Source organism: Topomyia yanbarensis, chromosome 2, assembly GCF_030247195.1.
Source record: "Topomyia yanbarensis strain Yona2022 chromosome 2, ASM3024719v1, whole genome shotgun sequence".
Lineage (NCBI taxonomy): Eukaryota > Metazoa > Arthropoda > Insecta > Diptera > Culicidae > Topomyia > Topomyia yanbarensis.
This window is the reverse complement of record NC_080671.1, coordinates 366657364-366674900: the sequence shown is the minus strand read 5'-3', so window position 1 is coordinate 366674900 and position 17537 is coordinate 366657364. Positions and strand designations below refer to the sequence as shown.

Genomic DNA, 17537 nt, shown 5'->3' with positions numbered 1-17537 from the left:
TTGTGTATGTATATTTTGTTCTAAGATTGAGGTAAGGGTGTCTGGATTGTTGGATTGTCTTACAGATACTTAACTTCGCATTCAAAGCGGCAGTTAGACGGGTTGGCAACCTCGAAAAATGCTAGCTTTAGTAGAAGGCTTTATAAATTTTGTGAGGACAAGTCATAAAATAAGTCAGAACAAGTGTGCCATTTCCATGTACAAACTAAATTATTGTTCAAAAGTTATCAAGAAATTGAGCCAAAGTAAACACAGAAGAGACGCAAAACAAGACTTTTCCGCCAAGAGCACCAGAAGACACGGCTACAGCTCTGGACATGAATGCCCTACAGTTGACAAGGAAAGGAATATTTTCCCGACACGAAGAAAGATTTCCGCTCGCAACAGCAAGTCTTGCGCATGGGATCTGATAGATTCCCATTAATAAATCGTTTTTTTATTGTTTTCCATCTTGCAGATCTTTTAAAGACCCACGGTTCCGTTAAGCTAATGCATTGAGCTGTGTCAAATAAACAAATTATAAAAAATGATATATTTAATCGGAAAGACAGAGAATTGTGCGCTTCATCTTATTCAGATATCAGCGTGAGTTAGCAAGAATTTCAATACTTGATTATGTTACTCATACAAAAGGGGTGCAAATTCAGAGAGTTGATAAACGATTTTTTTTTTCGAGAAATGCAAACCAATAGATCTGCTCGAAAATATCGTGGTGCGTGCCTTTGAATAACGAATCAGTTTTGCCTCTTCACTGCACCATAATTGCAGAAAGAACACCACCAGGCAAACTGAAAATGCTGTATGATGCTTGTAATGTATTCCGAACTGGAATCAGTTCTATAAAAAAGTATGATTAAAAACACATAGAAATCGTTCAAAGCTTTTTTGTTCCAATGTTAGCGTATGTATCTACAAGCTATCCAACGAATAGTAATTATCAATCCCCGATCCAAGAGCTCACAGTTATCAATTATACGTATGATAATTGACTCCGTGTGCCGTCCAATAAATCCCCGCAGCTCACATGTTGGCTGTGTTACTAACCAGTTTCAATCCGTCTAACTCGCGAAAATGCACTACTATCTCAGGCTGTAGCTAGTCACAGGCTTATTTAAGCAAGCAATGCGCGAACGAGAAATAACTAATTCAATACGCGTTATATATGTACATACACGCTTTTTGCGGGTGATGTCACTCCTTAACCAATATCAGTGCTCCATGGTCCCGTTTTTTTTTCTATAGAAATGGATGATGCAAGTTTGGCCGTTCCAATGCTTTACTGCTCTTGTTTAGTGAATAACTTTTGGACCTATTTGAACTTTTCACTTTAATAGACTCTAGCGGGCAGTAGGTTTACTCTGTTCTCTTTCGCCGCTTCTTCGAGTTTGTGATGATAAAATAATTGACCTAATTTTTTGATTAATTTCCAAATGATTATCGAATGTGTAATTTTGAAAATATCAGCAAGGAGAAAGCGCGATGAAATAAATAACCTATTTATTCTCGCTCATAAATGTTTCTCAATTTTCATACGTTTCCAAAAAAAAAACGTATAGAAACCCTCAAGCTTTGAAGATTTTTTCAGAGGCCTGGACCTAGTCTTGTGAACCAAACGACTCTGCTCAACAAATTGGGTAAATGTTTGTTACCGAGAAGAAGTCATCAGAAGACACCGCTGCATAGTGGTCAGAAACCCCAAAAACGTGAACTGAATTCACTAGAGGCCAAACCATCGAATATATTCACAGGGTATCTGTGGACGAATTGTTCATAAGAATATTCCCCACAACCTTTTTCAAAATTAAAATTAGGCATGGCTTACTACGATCAAATTAAAAAAAAATAACTTTTTATTCTGACGAGGTAGAAAGTTGGTGTCTTTGACAAAATTTTAGAAATCCTCGTAATAAAGAATTTTGTTAAACTAATTGAACTTGTAGGATTTAATGTTATTGATTTGTAAAGCGTTTTCTATGGCGACACTCTCAAATTTAGTTTTTTTAAATAAGTATTTCCACTGTGACTTTTCGTGCAAACCGTGCTCCAGACAAATGTGGAGGAATTAAAACCACATAACATTGTTGAAGAAAAAATACCCAAGCAAAAAACATTACAAAATGAGCTTAAGACTTTCTTACCTTTATTATGCGTAGTCTGGACACTGAAAATAGTGCCTGCACGTCCATTTTGGTTCGCACCTTTCTCTCTTATACGCAGTTGAACTTATATATAATTCTTCAATAACTCTAAAACGAATTAGTATTTTTAGAAGAGGTGTGCGCCGCGCCGCCGATTTCAGGTACAATTTTTATATGCAGTGTTCAACAATATTTTTACATGCAGTCTTCAACCATAATTTAATTTTTACGTGTAGTCTTCAACAATATACACTAAGGTTTTTTTTTACACGGGGGATACGTACCGTGTAAAAAAAACCGTGCAAAAAAAAACCGCGTTAATTGCGAAATCCGTGTAAAAAAAAACCGCGTTAATTGCGAAATCCGTGTAAAAAAAACCGCGTTAATTGCGAAATCCGTGTAAAAAAAAACCGTGTTAATTCAGAAAACCGTGCAAAAAAAACCGCGTTAATTCCGAAAATCGTGCAAAAAAAACCGCGTTACATTCAATGCAAAAGACTTAGACGATTTTAGGAAAAGGGATGATTTCGGAGTTTTATCAAAAATGTTCTAAGTCCTTTTGAAGGCAAAAGACTTAGACGATTTTTGAACAGATTTTTTTGCACGGATTATGCAAGTAGCACGGTTTTTGCTTTTTGCAATTCCTTAGGTTTTTGGAAAAATGGAAACGTCGGATCTTGAGGTTTCCTTTTGTCCCGCACTTTAACAATATGGTTGTTTTCGGTACAGTGTTAACGATTAGGCACCAAATATCGATGCCTGAGGCCATTTGGAATACCAAGATGACGACTTCCGGTCTAACAGAATTTTCAATAACCCAATCAGTATGCATATTTTCCGAGCGGGCCTAATGAGCGCATGATAGAGATCAATGTCTGAGGCCATTTTGAAATACAACATTGAGACTATCGGCTTAGTGATATTCTGTATAAGTCACAACATGGAGTGTTATTAAGGGGGCGTCTGGTGTAAAGTGCTCAAACCGAAAGTTATTGTGTTTTACGATTTTGAAGGCAAGGAAACAATGCATCTTTTATGTAATGTTAAGCTTTAAATTTGTACGTTTATTCTGTACGAAAAAATTTTTTGCACGGCCTTATTCTGCGCGGCGTGTGACGTGAGACGACGAAACTCACCTCACTTTACGTGACTTTTCTCACCCGATTCTGAGAGTCGACTCGGGTGAGGTGAGATTCCTCATTGCGGTTAAATGGGAGTCTCACGTCACCCGAAGTGACTCTTCAGAATTGGGTGCAGTCACGTAGAGTGAGGTGAGATTAGTCGTATCACGTCTGACGCCGCGCAGAATAGGGTCGGCAGCCACGCAGAGCCACACATACGAGCGTTCCAAGAGTAGACGTCCAACCATTTCCACGTCGAGGAGCGCCGCGGCTAACACGATGACTCTTGATAAAATTGTTTGACACAGCAAATTAAGTAAAATTTGTAAAGCTTAGACTTGTAGTTACTCGATGAACCCAAAAAAAAGTTCGAGTTTAGGAAAATGGCTTCATGTAAACCGAAAAATCTCATATTTTTCTGTAAAATTCGTGCACTTTTCTTCAAAATAATAGAGAGAACAATTTTTTCATTCTGTTTTCTGTTGTTCACCGACAGGCTACACATATTGTGCATTTTCATAAAAAAATCAAGTCAATTCTTTGATTAGTTTTTGAGTTATTGTGTTCACCAATTTGAAAAACGCGGTTTCGAAAAAACGCTATTAAAGGATACTCCATAGCAAATTGCATCACGGAAAAAATGACGTGGAAAACAATCCATTTGGTATTTTCTCTTAAAAATTTGGGTGGAAGTAGTTTAAAGTGTATGTTCACACTGTATTTTTATCGTTGTCAGTCTTAAGAAAATTGTTGCCGATAGATTGAAATCTGCGTGTGTCACAGCAAATACGCGCGAGGAATGCATGGCTGTTTAAAACAAAAGAAGTTCAGCGTGGTCACCGAGATTGCGGGAGACTATTCTAGAGGCTCAATACTAACAATTAAGCGGATAGAAAAGAAGTCGATTTTTTTGCCCACTACATCAGACGCCCCCTTAAGATGAATGAGATGTACACTAAAGCAGAGATGATGCTTATAGAGATGCGCGAAGACTGAAGCCAAAAGTTCCAATCGAACCCAAAACAACGGTTCCAAACTAGCAATGTAAACAAATATGGCGGATTTAGGAAGTAATGCGTGGGGAGTATCGAGATTGAAATGAAAAGAAATGCATGTCTGCATCCTGCATCCTCGATACATTTTTTCTAGTGCAACGAAAAACATGTAGACAGGCTCAGTAACGTAAATCAATGCGTTTCCAAGTTACATGATTGAGTATTGTGGGAAATATTTCAAAAAAGGAATTCGCCAAGCATTCATTAAAACTACAAGTCACTCGCTGTTTACACAATATTCCTGGTTGCCAAAACTAGCAGACAAATAATTTGTAAAACCGTGCAGCCAAATTTACTGTTTTTCTCGCCGCGTGTCTTTATATTTAAAACATCGTCTTGGCACTAAAATAGAAGTCACCATCTTAGATGAAAACATGAAATGATGAAATTTTACTAAACCGAAGTAGCCATCTTGATTTTCGAAATGGTCTCAGACATTGATATTTGGCACCTACTCGTCAATTCCGTTCCAAAAATACTCATATTGATTGGGCTTTGGAGAATTCCACAGAACTGGAAGTCGCCATCTTGAATTTCAATATGGCACCAGACACCGATATCTAGCGTCTATTCGTCAATTCCATTCCAAAAATACCCATATTGATTCGATTTTAGAGAATTCCAATGAACCTGAAGTCGCCATCTTGGTTTTCCAAATGGCCTCTGACACTGATCTCTATCATGCGCTCTATTAGGCCCGCTCTGAAAATATGCATGCTGATTGGGTTATAGAGAATTCCACTAAACCGGAAGTCGCCTTCTTGATTTTTAAAATGGCCTTAAACATCGATATCTGACGTCCACTCATCAATCCCGTTCCAAAAATATCCATATTGATGGGGTTTCAGAGAATTCCACTGAACCGGAAGTCGCCATCTTGGTTTTCAAAATGGCCTTAAACATCGATATCTGACGTCCACTCATCAATCGCGTTCCAAAAATATCTATATTGATGGGGTTTCAGAGAATTCCACTGAACCGGAAGTCGCCATCTTGGTTTTCAAAATGGCCTTAAACATCGATATCTGACGTCCACTCATCAATCGCGTTCCAAAAATATCTATATTGATGGGGTTTCAGAGAATTCCACTGAACCGGAAGTCGCCATCTTGGTTTTCAAAATGGCCTTAAACATCGATATCTGACGTCCACTCATCAATCCCGTTCCAAAAATACCCATATTTATGGGGTTTCAGAGAATTCCACTGAACCGGAAGTCGCCATCTTGGTTTTCAAAATGGCCTTAAACATCGATATCTGACGTCCACTCATCAATCCCGTTCCAAAAATATCTATATTGATGGGGTTTCAGAGAATTCCACTGAACCGGAAGTCGCCATCTTGGTTTTCAAAATGGCCTTAAACATCGATATCTGAAGGCCACTCATCAATCCCGTTCCAAAAATACCCATATTAATGGGGTTTCAGAGACTTCCACTGGACCGGAAGTCGCCATCTTGGTTTCCAAAATGGCTTTAAACATCGATATCTGACGTCCACTCATCAATCCCGTTCCAAAAATATCCATATTTATGTGGTTTCAGAGAATTCCACTGAACCGGAAGTCGCCATCTTGGTTTTCAAAATGGCCTTAAACATCGATATCTGACGTCCACTCATCAATCCCGTTCCAAAAATATCCATATTGATGGGGTTTCAGAGAATTCCACTGAACCGGAAGTCGCCATCTTGGTTTTCAAAATGGCCTTAAACATTGATATCTGACGTCCACTCATCAATCCCGTTCCAAAAATACCCATATTTATGGGGTTTCAGAGAATTCTACTGAACCGGAAGTCGCCATCTTGGTTTTCAAAATGGCCTTAAACATCGATATCTGACGTCCACTCATCAATCCCGTTCCAAAAATACCCATATTTATGGGGTTTCAGAGAATTCCACTGCACCGGAAGTCGCCATCTTGGTTTTCAAAATGGCCTTAAACATCGATATCTGAAGGCCACTCATCAGTCCCGTTCCAAAAATAGCCATATTGATGGGGTTTCACAGAATTCCACTGAACCGGAAGTCGCCATCTTGGTTTTCTAAATGGTCTCAGACATGAACATTTGGCATCTACTCGTTAATGCTGTTCCAAAAGCAATCACTTCCACTTTTCCAAAAATCTTCGAAATTCTTTGCATTCAAAATGGAAAAGCAGACACCGTGTAAATTTCAAAATCCGTGCAAAAAAAAACTTGGTCAAAAACCGTCTAAGTTTTTTGCCTTCTTAAGGATTTTTGCTAAAACCGTGTTAATTGCGAAATCCGCGCAAAAAAACAATTGATCAAAAATCGTCTAAGTTTTTTGCCTCCAAAAGGACTTAGACCATTTTTGCGAAACCCGTGCAAAAAAATGGTTGAGAAATCGTCTGTCTTTTGCCTTTAAAAGGACTTAGAATATTTTTGCGAAAAACCGTGTTAATTGCGAAAACCGTGCAAAAAAAAACCGTGCTAATTGCGAAAACCGTGTAAAAAAAGCCGTGTAAAAAAAAACCGCGCAAAAAAAAACCGTGTAAAAAAAACCTTAGTGTAATGTGGTTTTAATACCTCAACATTTGTCTGGAACATTGTTTGCACGAAAAGTCACAGCGAAAAAAGCTATATTAAAAAGCTAAATTTAAGGGGTTTGCCTTTGAAAACGCTTTATAAATCGATAACATTCAGTCCTAAAAGCTCAAGTTGTTCAACAAAATTCTTCATTATGAGCATTCCTAAAACTTTATCGAAGACATGGTGTCTTGGTGTCTTTCTATCTCGTCAGTATAAAAAGTTAATTTTTCTAGTTCAATCATAGTAAGCCATGCCTCAATTTAATATTTATCAGATTGTGGGGAATTTTGGCCTCTAGTGACGTTTTTGGCATTTCCGACCACTGTGCGTTGCCTGCTGGCTCGTGGTGGATTCGGTTTATTTTGTAGTAGTTGTTTAGCCAACCGACTGAACATAAACCTCTTGTATCTCGTAATCCTCATCCATCCGGGGCAACCGTTAAGTACTGCTTTAGTAAGGATTGTGTTCTTGCTTATTTTGTTTTGTGTTAATCGTCATGTTTTTATCCATAGCTACTTTTCCTTACTTGCTGTCAAACCTTCGCGATATATCTCACGTACTCAGGTCTGCTGCAAATATCGTACCCTGTTGAGACATGAACCGATCCGTAGGGTGTCGACCATAAGGATTTGCATCTGTTTACAACCACATTCGCCGGGTTTCTTATCCTTATTGATGCTAGTCGTTCCTATTTATCTGATAGCTGGTGCTGAGAACTTCTTGGCGGCAGTATTTCACCCTATACCGATGCCCATTTTCGCGATCCATTTCGCTGCCACTCTAACGGAATAATCATTGGCGGTAAAATTTCTCTAGACAACGATATCCCGATTTTCTCCAACTTCGTGTTTTTCCTCTTTGACTGCCGTTGCTAGCCTGCTGACCGACATCTGCTGTCTACTCACTACTTTTGCTAATATCGAAGCTTGTCGAAACGTTAACCGATCCTTCAGAGTAGCCGTCCAACTTGACATACATCCCTTTCCAGCCACCCTCGCAAAGTTTCGTCCTTGGTTTCTTCATTGACTTGTTTCTAGAGTGACCGAACTCAAATGACATTTTATGTGTCCAAACGGTTTGCAGTATATTTTTTATCCTGGACAGTAAGATAATACATTTTTAAAAGTAATTCAAAACGCTCATGGGGGGGGGGGTCTTGAACCCCCAAACGCCCCCCCCCCGTGCGCACGGGCCTGCGTTTCCAAAATAGGTCAATGGTGATGAGCGACAATAGTTTATCTGTACCTTGTCTGGCGGTTCAGAGGATACGATGGTGCAATAAGTCAGTGGTCAGTCGTAATATATTCAAGTCCCAGAATTCTTAGCGGTCAGCAGGATCGTAATACTAGCCCTGTAACTGTCAATTACGCTAAGAATGAAATAAAATATTTCGAAATAGAAGGGCAATTTCAAAGTGACCAGGCTTTGTGGTTGGACAGGATAGTCCTACATACAATATTGGACACAAGTTCAAAAGTGTCCCTAGTTTCCCAACAGGTGTAGGGGAGACTGAGGAGACTTGATCAAGTTTTTTTATTTGTCAATCCAGCTCCGTTAAATGATAAAAAAACTAAGTATTTTTCGTAGTTTTATAAAGTTTCTAGAGATAATTGATAGTCATATAATTTTTTTTCGAGAGTTGTCCTACTGGAGCTGTAGAGCTAGGTTCTCGGAAGGGCTCCCCGTCAGAATCACATACTACAATTTGCAGACGAGACAGGCAATGTCGCACACTAAAACACTGCATTAGGCCAATTGTAGCGGGCCGTGATTCTGAATGTGATATTCATTGTACGGTTCAGATATGTGCGGGCGTAGGGACTCGCGATCGCGGGTATCATCGCCAAGGGCTCGAGCATTTGTAGTTAACGTGTTCGATCGCGTGTGCGTTTGTATATCTCGTGTGCCAACGTGTATGTAGCTTCGCGTGTATAAATTCTATTTTATAAACGTGTGCCTTTCGCATGTTCGCATGTGTTCTTGGATAATCGCGCGCGGACCGTGAGCTAAAAGAGTGTGAGATCTTCCATATCACTAGAGTGCCTGGTGATGTCGCCATGGAACGTATTGTCTGGTGGATATGTGCTTTATTTTTTGATTGGTCCTACTGAATGTATGGACCTAAGTTATTAGGGCAGAGAGTAATGGTTTCCGGACGTGACCGATTCATGAGCGCGCGAAAACGGACGTTTGTAGGTTCGCGTTTGAAACTTCGTGAGTGCTTAAACGTTCTCCTTATTACCGGGGTGTTATTAAGTTTGCGCGATCGCGAACGTAGGTGTGCGTTGTTAATCGCGAAGGGCTTAAGCGTTCGTATGTTAACGTGTTTGTCACGTGTGTTCGCGTTCATGTGACTTCGCGTGTACAAGCCTGGATTTTGTAACCGCGGCATTTCCTATATACGCGTGCGTTCTTGGATGGTCACGCGGACCTTCATTCTGATAGTTAGTTTTTGGTGTACAATTCACATTCTGACAGGGAGTAAGTTACCCCATATCACTAGAGTCCTCGGTCATGTCGCCATGTAACGTGGTGTCCATGATTCATGATCGTGCGAGTGCGGGAGTTTTTAGGTTCACGCTTGAGACTGCGTTTGAAAATTTATAGGAGCTGAGACATTTACTTTATCACCGGGATGTTATTATGTTTACGAGGTCGCGGGTGTAGGTGCCGGGGATGGTCGCGAAGGGCTCAAGCATTTGTATATTAACGTGTTTGCCACGTGTATGTTACTTCGCGTGTATAATTTTGATTTTATAATGATGTAGCGTGTATTCTTATTTGATCGCGCGCGGACCGTGAATCTGATGCTTAATTTTTAGTGTATGTTACAGATGGTAGTCCGTTTCCCTATGGAGAAACTTGAGTTCCAGGTCTTGTCACCATGGAACGTGTTGTTTCACTTTTTTGATTGGTTCAACTGAAGGCATTAGTCCAGACTGGTAAAACTTTCGGACGTGACCGTTTCATGATCGCGCGAGTGGTGGGTTAATGTTTGAGACCACATTTTAAAGTTTAAAGATGCCACGTTTACTTAACTGCCGGGGAGTCTTCATGTAGGCGAAATCGCGGGCGCAAGTATACGTGGATTATTGCAATTGCATGGTCGCGCCCGAGGCCAGGTTTGTGTTATCACGAAGGCCACGAGCGTCCGTACCTATATGAGTATAGATTGCGTATAGTAGAGGTATACTAATAAAATGAATCATAACATGCCGAACAAAGAAAAAAAGATGTAAAGAGCTTGAATAGAAGTGTATAAATTGAACAATACTATTCTGGTATACATAAATAATGGAAAAGCAAACTAATAGATGTACAAAAGAAACAGACTAATCAAAAACACATTCAACATGCAATCAAACTCGTCTAAATGCATCAAATGTTAATATTATTATATTAACGACAATTGTTATGCTGGCCGAGAATGGATGACTCACGTGCGTCGGTAAATTCATTGCACCCTAATTTAGCCAACCCGACTGTCCCGAATGAATAGAACCAAATGCTCAGATTGATCACCAGAAGTATCAGCCACTATTCTATCATATACGTCAGTTCTGCATCCATTCCGTGACCCAACTGTCACAAATACTCAGACGAATACATACATAGATAGACATACGACTAGCACATAATAGTTGTACACTAGTACAAAAAACTACGATTATCACAAAGCTACAACTAATAGGTTTCTACTTATTCTACTTTATTAAATTAATTTAATTATTAAATTAATTTAATTAGTATATGCATGATGACGAACTCCCTCCGTGAGCCCCGTCCACGAATACCACCAATAGAACAATATTTGCAAACATGGCACACAGCAAAAGTCAATCTACGTCGATCATCCAGTCGGCCACGACACCGAGCATAGACCAGTGCACTATGGTCCCAAAGCTGTATTTAGGAAGACAAAACTGTTTGCGCCAAAACTGTTGGTTTTAGATATATAGTATCTTCGGCAAACTTTGTTGGTTTTTATATTAGTTGAATTAGGGTGGTCCTTGTGGTTAGGGTATTCAAAGTATCAACTTCTTAGATATGTAAAGTTCAGCTACATAATGTACTACAAAGTTATAAATCAATCAAATTGAAGCAACTTTCCTTAAGAAACTATGTGGCTATCTCTAATGGTTCATGTGCTATGATTTTTGCAATATTTAAGGTAGGGTGGCTCTTTAAAAATTGGTTTTCTATTAATATCTTTTTATGTGTTAATTTCTCGCTAATACTTTATTCTAGAGGTTTTTAGAACTTTTGTAAATACACATTTTTGCCGAAGCAATGAAGTTTCTATCTCTTTTGGTTGCATAGTTACAGGCGATTTTCAAAACAAAAATGGTTTTTTTTAAAGCTATATATCTCCCAAATTTGCAAATGGATTTTCAATCTTTTAATTTCATTTGAAAGATCGAAACTTTTGTAGTTATTGGTGAAAAATCTACGGGAGCGTTATTTCTGTAAAATAAAAAATTAACTTTTGAAAATGGCGTATTTTTCAACAAACAAATCGTTCATAACTTTTCAAATAGACGAGATAATAACTTTGTTACTTCAGCAAAAATATTCGCCATACAAAGTTCTAAAAGTGTTGCAAACAAACTGTTTACGATAAATCAATGTATCAAGTGACAAATGAGAAATAGTGTGAGAAATAGTCATTGAGTGTGATAATACCGAATGTCATGGCAATTCTATTGGATTTGTAAACGATTTTGAAAGAACAATCTACCGTACATCTAAATAGTACAGTGGATTTACAGTAATGTTAGCTGCAAACTATCGTTAATTCTACATTGGCCAACAAAAGTTATCTATGCTCACTTAAGTAAATCCTTTTTGGTTTGGACTAGTGCTCAAAACGAGTGCTAGAAAGAAAATGTTTTAGTTCTCGTCTTGTTATCCTAAAATAAAATCTTGAAACGAGTTTTTTATTCATAGCAGCGAAAATTACTGTATGCTTTTCCAACATTTATGCAATGTTTGAAAGTATAAATTAATTATCGACTATAATGACGGCTGTGGGTAAGTTAAGGGAAAATTCTCAATTTTTGTTACTTTAAAACAAATAAAAGTAAGAGGTCTGAAAATCGCTAGCCGCGAACTGGTAAAATAATTCATAAAGCATAATTCCCTAGCATCTATATAATGCATGATGACGGTACCTTCATTTATCCAATCCGAATGAGTCGAATCGAATGCACGATTTTAAAACCGGTAAAAAGTGATCCAAAGAAGGATTACCCACTATTCTATCATATAAGCCAGTTCTGCATCCATTCCCTGACCCATATGTCACAAATACTCAGAGGAACACATACACAGATAGACATACGACCAGCACATAACAATTTTACACTAGTACTAAAAACTACAATTATTACAACACAACAGAACGAATAGGGCTCAACTGTTATTTTTTTTAATGCACCTGTGCACGTTGATGCGGTCGACCGACAAATCGACACGCAATGACTCCCACTGCGAGCCGTGCTCAAAAAGAGAGCCGTTAAGCTGTTGAACAATGTCTGCAAACACAGCCCACAGAAAAAGTCAATCCACGGCGACCTGCCAATCGGACACGCCAGTGTGCACAGGCTCTTAGCTGACTGTTAGTTTGGGCTGGTGCAGAGTATGAAATAACAAAAAACATAAAAAAGGCCCATAAGCCCTCTCGGTCTCCTCGATGCACCATTATCGAGGCGTAATGCAATAACCATCTTAAAGTAGGTGTCTGCTCAAATATGCTTGAAGATGTTGGCAATACCGTCAAACCCGTCAACCTAGGAGAGGGATTATCGTGATTAGATATTATTTTTGTTACTAAATGTTATTAAATGTTCTATCTGACTTTTTTACGAATTCCCCTAAACTCCATTATTTCAAAACTGTCTGTTGAGGTTGGGGAACGTCAAATGTGAGATGCATGGTTGCTACTTATATTGTAGTTAACAATTACAGTTAAATTTCTGCATGACGAAGCGCTCATTTTCGACACATTATTTTTGTTATTTTCTGGCAACAATTACTTCAATTGTTTCGGGGTGAATTTTGTTATGTTCAATGGTGAGTATGCATCATGGCGAAGGGGATCAAATCTCCACAAATTTGAAGGGATCAAGTGAATCCATAGCATCTTTTTCAGTAAACTTCAGTAAAAATATAGTTGAACAAAAAAAAGCAGGTCAATCATAACGAGTTCCTATAATCGTTTCCCTGGGATTTTGTATGTAAAAGTATAGCATGTAGTGAGTGATTTTATCATTTCTTTAAAAATTTGAAAATTAAGAAAATAAATCTTTAGTTTTTCTGAGACTTTATTTTTAATTCAGTGAAAATTTAGTTAGACATGCCCAATATCTCTTTTATTGTAGAAAATAAATTTATGTTCAGATGAAACAACACAACACACATCAAGTCTCCCCGGAGATGAAGTCTCCTCAATCTCCCTTACTTTTTGCAAAATAGCACCACATAGAGATCTGAGAAATGCATTTGCAATTTAAAATTACCACTACTTTTACTACCGGGAATGAGCGTTAGTTAAAAAAGTCTGAATTTGTATTTTTTTAGCTTTTTATGATTGTTATTTGTAAACTTTCAATGTATAGAATATCTTGGGTATGTGTATCTTTAGGTATTATTGAACGAGTCTAACCGTTATCTTGCAAACGTTTAGCCACTTTATATTAATTAATTCTATTGGAAATTTGCCGCTAAGAGTTTTCAAAAACTACTGACCCCGTTATGTTTTACATCAGTGAAATGCCTGATTAATTTAAGAGCTATATATCTAACTAAAACAAGTACAGAATTCTTTTAAATGATATTGTTTATACTGAAAATATCCTTACTATGGAAGGTGCAAGCACAGTACGTTCTCCGTACAGTGAATTCGATGAGACAAGTAATCGCTTCTGCAAGGAACAAGGGTGTACTTTATATAGAACCATCGATGTTATCGTAATGTATTAGTTTGAATATAAAATTACGAAAATTATGTAAACAGGCATACACTATAATTCAGTATACAGGTTGTTTACAATGCCGTATGACCACTGTAATTTACGCATGGTTCACACATTACTATCCACATTCTAATCATAGAACAAGGACAGTGCAAACATAAAACTTCTACCATCTGAGCGCAAACCGTAAAATTTCCCGCACTAGACCAACTTTCCCAATCAACACTTACATCCGGTAGCACGTAGGGCTCGCTCAGCGCCGACTGCCGACACTGCTCCTGCTCCGCGTCCAGTTCAGGTAGGTGAAAGTACCGCACGAAAGCATAATACTGGATCAGCAGCATCAGCACGGCACCTATCACGCAGGACATCAGACAAAGCAGAAACAGATTAGCCAGATCCATTGCTGACCTGGTAGTCTCCCTCTAAATCTGCGCTTGGCCTAGTTTTCAAATTATCTGCCCGGTGTCACTTGTTCGCTTCAAAAAAACTAATTAGGTAAACACTTTTATCGCTACTTTCTTTGTCGGGCTTGCTGGTTCTTTCCGCCCGCCTTAAATTTTCGGGGTGCAGCACCACCGGGCGATGATGCCTTTACTTTTCACTCACAAAAACTAACACAGACTAGGCCACAAAATGCTGGTCGTACGGAAGTACGGCACCGTTTTCACGCCTCGATTTTTTTTTCAACGAGGAAACATAAATTTCACGCAGAGGCCATCCTTATCAGTCTAAAACAATACAAACACTTTTTGCTTTTCATCGATTTTGACATTTTCGTAGCGCACAATCTTACGACGGGGTAATATAACTTCGACCAGCGAAGCAGGACAGGAACTACTGTGGCAGTAGCATCAACATAACAGCAACATAAACTGCTTCTTTGTAGCTTCCCACTAATTTCATCTTGTTTGCATGAAGTGTCAACAATAATGCTCGTTTAGCAACATAGCTATAGTAATTGTTTCGTGAGTCGCACTAACCGATTCACCGTAAATAAAATTACCACTGAGTGATGAAAATAGCACAAATGCATAACAAATTATCACGGCACAAATTAACTACTGCTAGTCGTTGTTTGAATAAAATACCCACAACCCGTCCGAACCGCAAAGCCAAGGCAAGAAAAAATATGTGATTGAACTTCTACTGTCAAAGAGCACTTGGATCGGACTGATGTTGAGATGAGACTGTGTGCAGCGAGTGACACTTGCCGTCAGGCAGGTTGCCACTACACAACAGAATCGCAAAAAGATGTTGCCTGAGTCGCTCGATATGTGCTGTGACATGTTCGCAACGCAGCATGCATCATAGTCTCCCACCGGGTGCGCAGGCCTGACTAATGGGTGGGTAGCATATAGTGTAGGTAGGCGGATTGCGACAATACTATGTAGAGTCGCAATCGCTTGGGTAGCTCATGCTGCACGGTGTTGTAGTGAGCAGATGGGATACGAATAAAATGGATAGAGACGTAAGCAAGACACATACACTGAGTGAGTTATGTTGAATATGTAACTCCAAATTCGTTTTCAAATTGAGTGTTTCAGTTGATATTTAGGAATATAATCGCAAAATCCCTAGTTGATACTCTAGGTATTGTGCCCTTCATATACAAAGCGGTTCTAATCCATTCATTGTGAGAGACAAACGTGTATATTTATGATTACGACACGACAGTTGAACAAATTGTGATGTTTTATAAATCAAAAACGGTTCAATCTGGGCTGTATTCATTAGGTACAAGGGCCAGTTCAAGCAAGCTATTGCGATACAATTGCACATGTCATGCCGGGTAATGCCGGAAGGAAGTGTTCATTCAATTTCTTTTCTTATGTCGTTTGCGCATGAGTGCCTAGAAACGAACCCAGGTTAGTTGCTTCAAACAAACATTTTCGATGTAACTGAGTTGGTTTCTCACAAAAAAGTGCTGGAGTGAACGAACCGTTTTTTGAAGCTAGCTTCAATCCGGCGCTAGTTTAGTCCGTTAACTAAGTTAGTGTCGGATTCTGGTGAGAGGAACTCGAAACACCTCTCCAATAACTAGTTTAGTTATAGGTTTCGTTCCCTTTACGCGCAAAAGTGGTTTAAAACAATTTTCTCTTTAGTGAAAATTTTATTTTCTTAAAATTTTTCTCCACCAAGGGGAAATACAGCATAGTGAACGAATCTAATTTATAATCCAACCAGATTTTTAGCTCAATGGCATATAACCTAGGTTTCGAAACTGATTTCATCTTTTTATCTTAGATTCCAATGAAACTTTACACATTTCATCGGTATGGAAGACAAAACATTTTCCACTATCAGTAAGATTATTTTGACTCAATTTTTTAAATATTTTAAAAGGGCGTAGACCTATCTACGCGCATTAATTTCAAAAATGTTTTGTTCAATTACTGTATTTTATGCATTAAAACTTTCTGAAAACGAGCTACAGGGAATGAATATTTCTGTGCGAAAAAATATACACTAAAAAATGTGTCATTTTCCATAAAAACAAAAAATTGCGTTAAAAATTAAAATTGCAAAAAACCCCATTTTTTCAATTTTTTATATTTTGTCAACAAATACCTAAAGAGAAAAGGATTATTTTGAACACGATTGTATAATGGAGAACTTATCGGTAAAAAAGTTTTTCTAACAATAATTTATACATGTTTTTAAATTCCATACATACAAATTTAAATTCCATACATACAAAACTGTAATTTTATTACAGAATCTAATTCTAAGTAAATCAAACTGCGTTTTAAATCAAAATGCATTTAACAAAAATCTCCCAAAACGCGATAGTTTTCGAGATACAGGCCAGATTTGATTTACCGTAGGAAGCAGAAAAATTTCGCTTCGGATAATCGAATCAAAACAAATGTTTTTTTTCTTCATGAAATATATTTGTTATATGTTGAAAAACAGTATCTAAGGTACATGCATCAATGTTTGACTCATGGAACATTTTTTGATCAAACCATTTTAATAACGAATATCGATCACTTTATATTCTATAAAGTGATAGTAAGACATTTAAGAAAAATAAGCTAGGGGCCGTCCATATACCACGTGGACAGTTTAAGGGAGGGTAGGGGTACGAGAAACTCCACGCTTGACAATTTTCTACGTTGACTCTTGAATATTTTTCCTTTAATAGAATGTAGAACAAATTTGTACTATCATCGACATAAGCTTGATTTTTTTCCTTCCAATTTTTTCCAATAGTAAGAAACACTTAAACCGCACATGCTGTTTACTGACATCACACAATTTTGCTCTCAGGAATATTTGATCCAAACAGCTTTAATTTCGTCAATTCCCATTATTTTTTGGATTTGACAACTTGTTACACGACTCAATTCAACAATTCATGTGTTACTTCCATTTTGCGCTATTACAATGGATGCAAAAATGTGTCTTTCAGACACAAAATTTAAAAAAAAAAATTATAACTGATTTTGTTAAAAAATAAGATATTTTTACAAAAATAAAAAACTAAAATTCTGTGGACAAAGCTTAAACGAAATATAAGTTTCTAGGATAACATTCAGTAGTTCAGGACAGATGAAAAATCCACAATTTTCTGGAATTTAAAACTTTTATGAAACTATCGGTCAAAAATGGGAACAGTCCACGTGGACATCGTGGGTAGGGGGTTAGGGATATAGAGATTGTCCACGCTTATCCACGGTGGGGGTCAAAAACC

At 38.0% G+C, this 17537-nt stretch overlaps 1 protein-coding gene across 1 annotated transcript in view; it reads right to left on the bottom strand.

The window, feature by feature from the left end:
• LOC131684448 (PDZ domain-containing protein 8) overlaps window positions 1-15039 on the bottom strand; it is a 61969-nt gene extending 46930 nt beyond the window's left edge. The window contains exon 1 of the mRNA XM_058967341.1: window positions 14071-15039. Coding sequence (XP_058823324.1) covers window positions 14071-14244 — 174 coding nt within the window. The 5' untranslated portion in view covers window positions 14245-15039. The remainder of the gene's footprint in view (window positions 1-14070) is intronic.
• Window positions 15040-17537: the final 2498 nt, after the last annotated feature.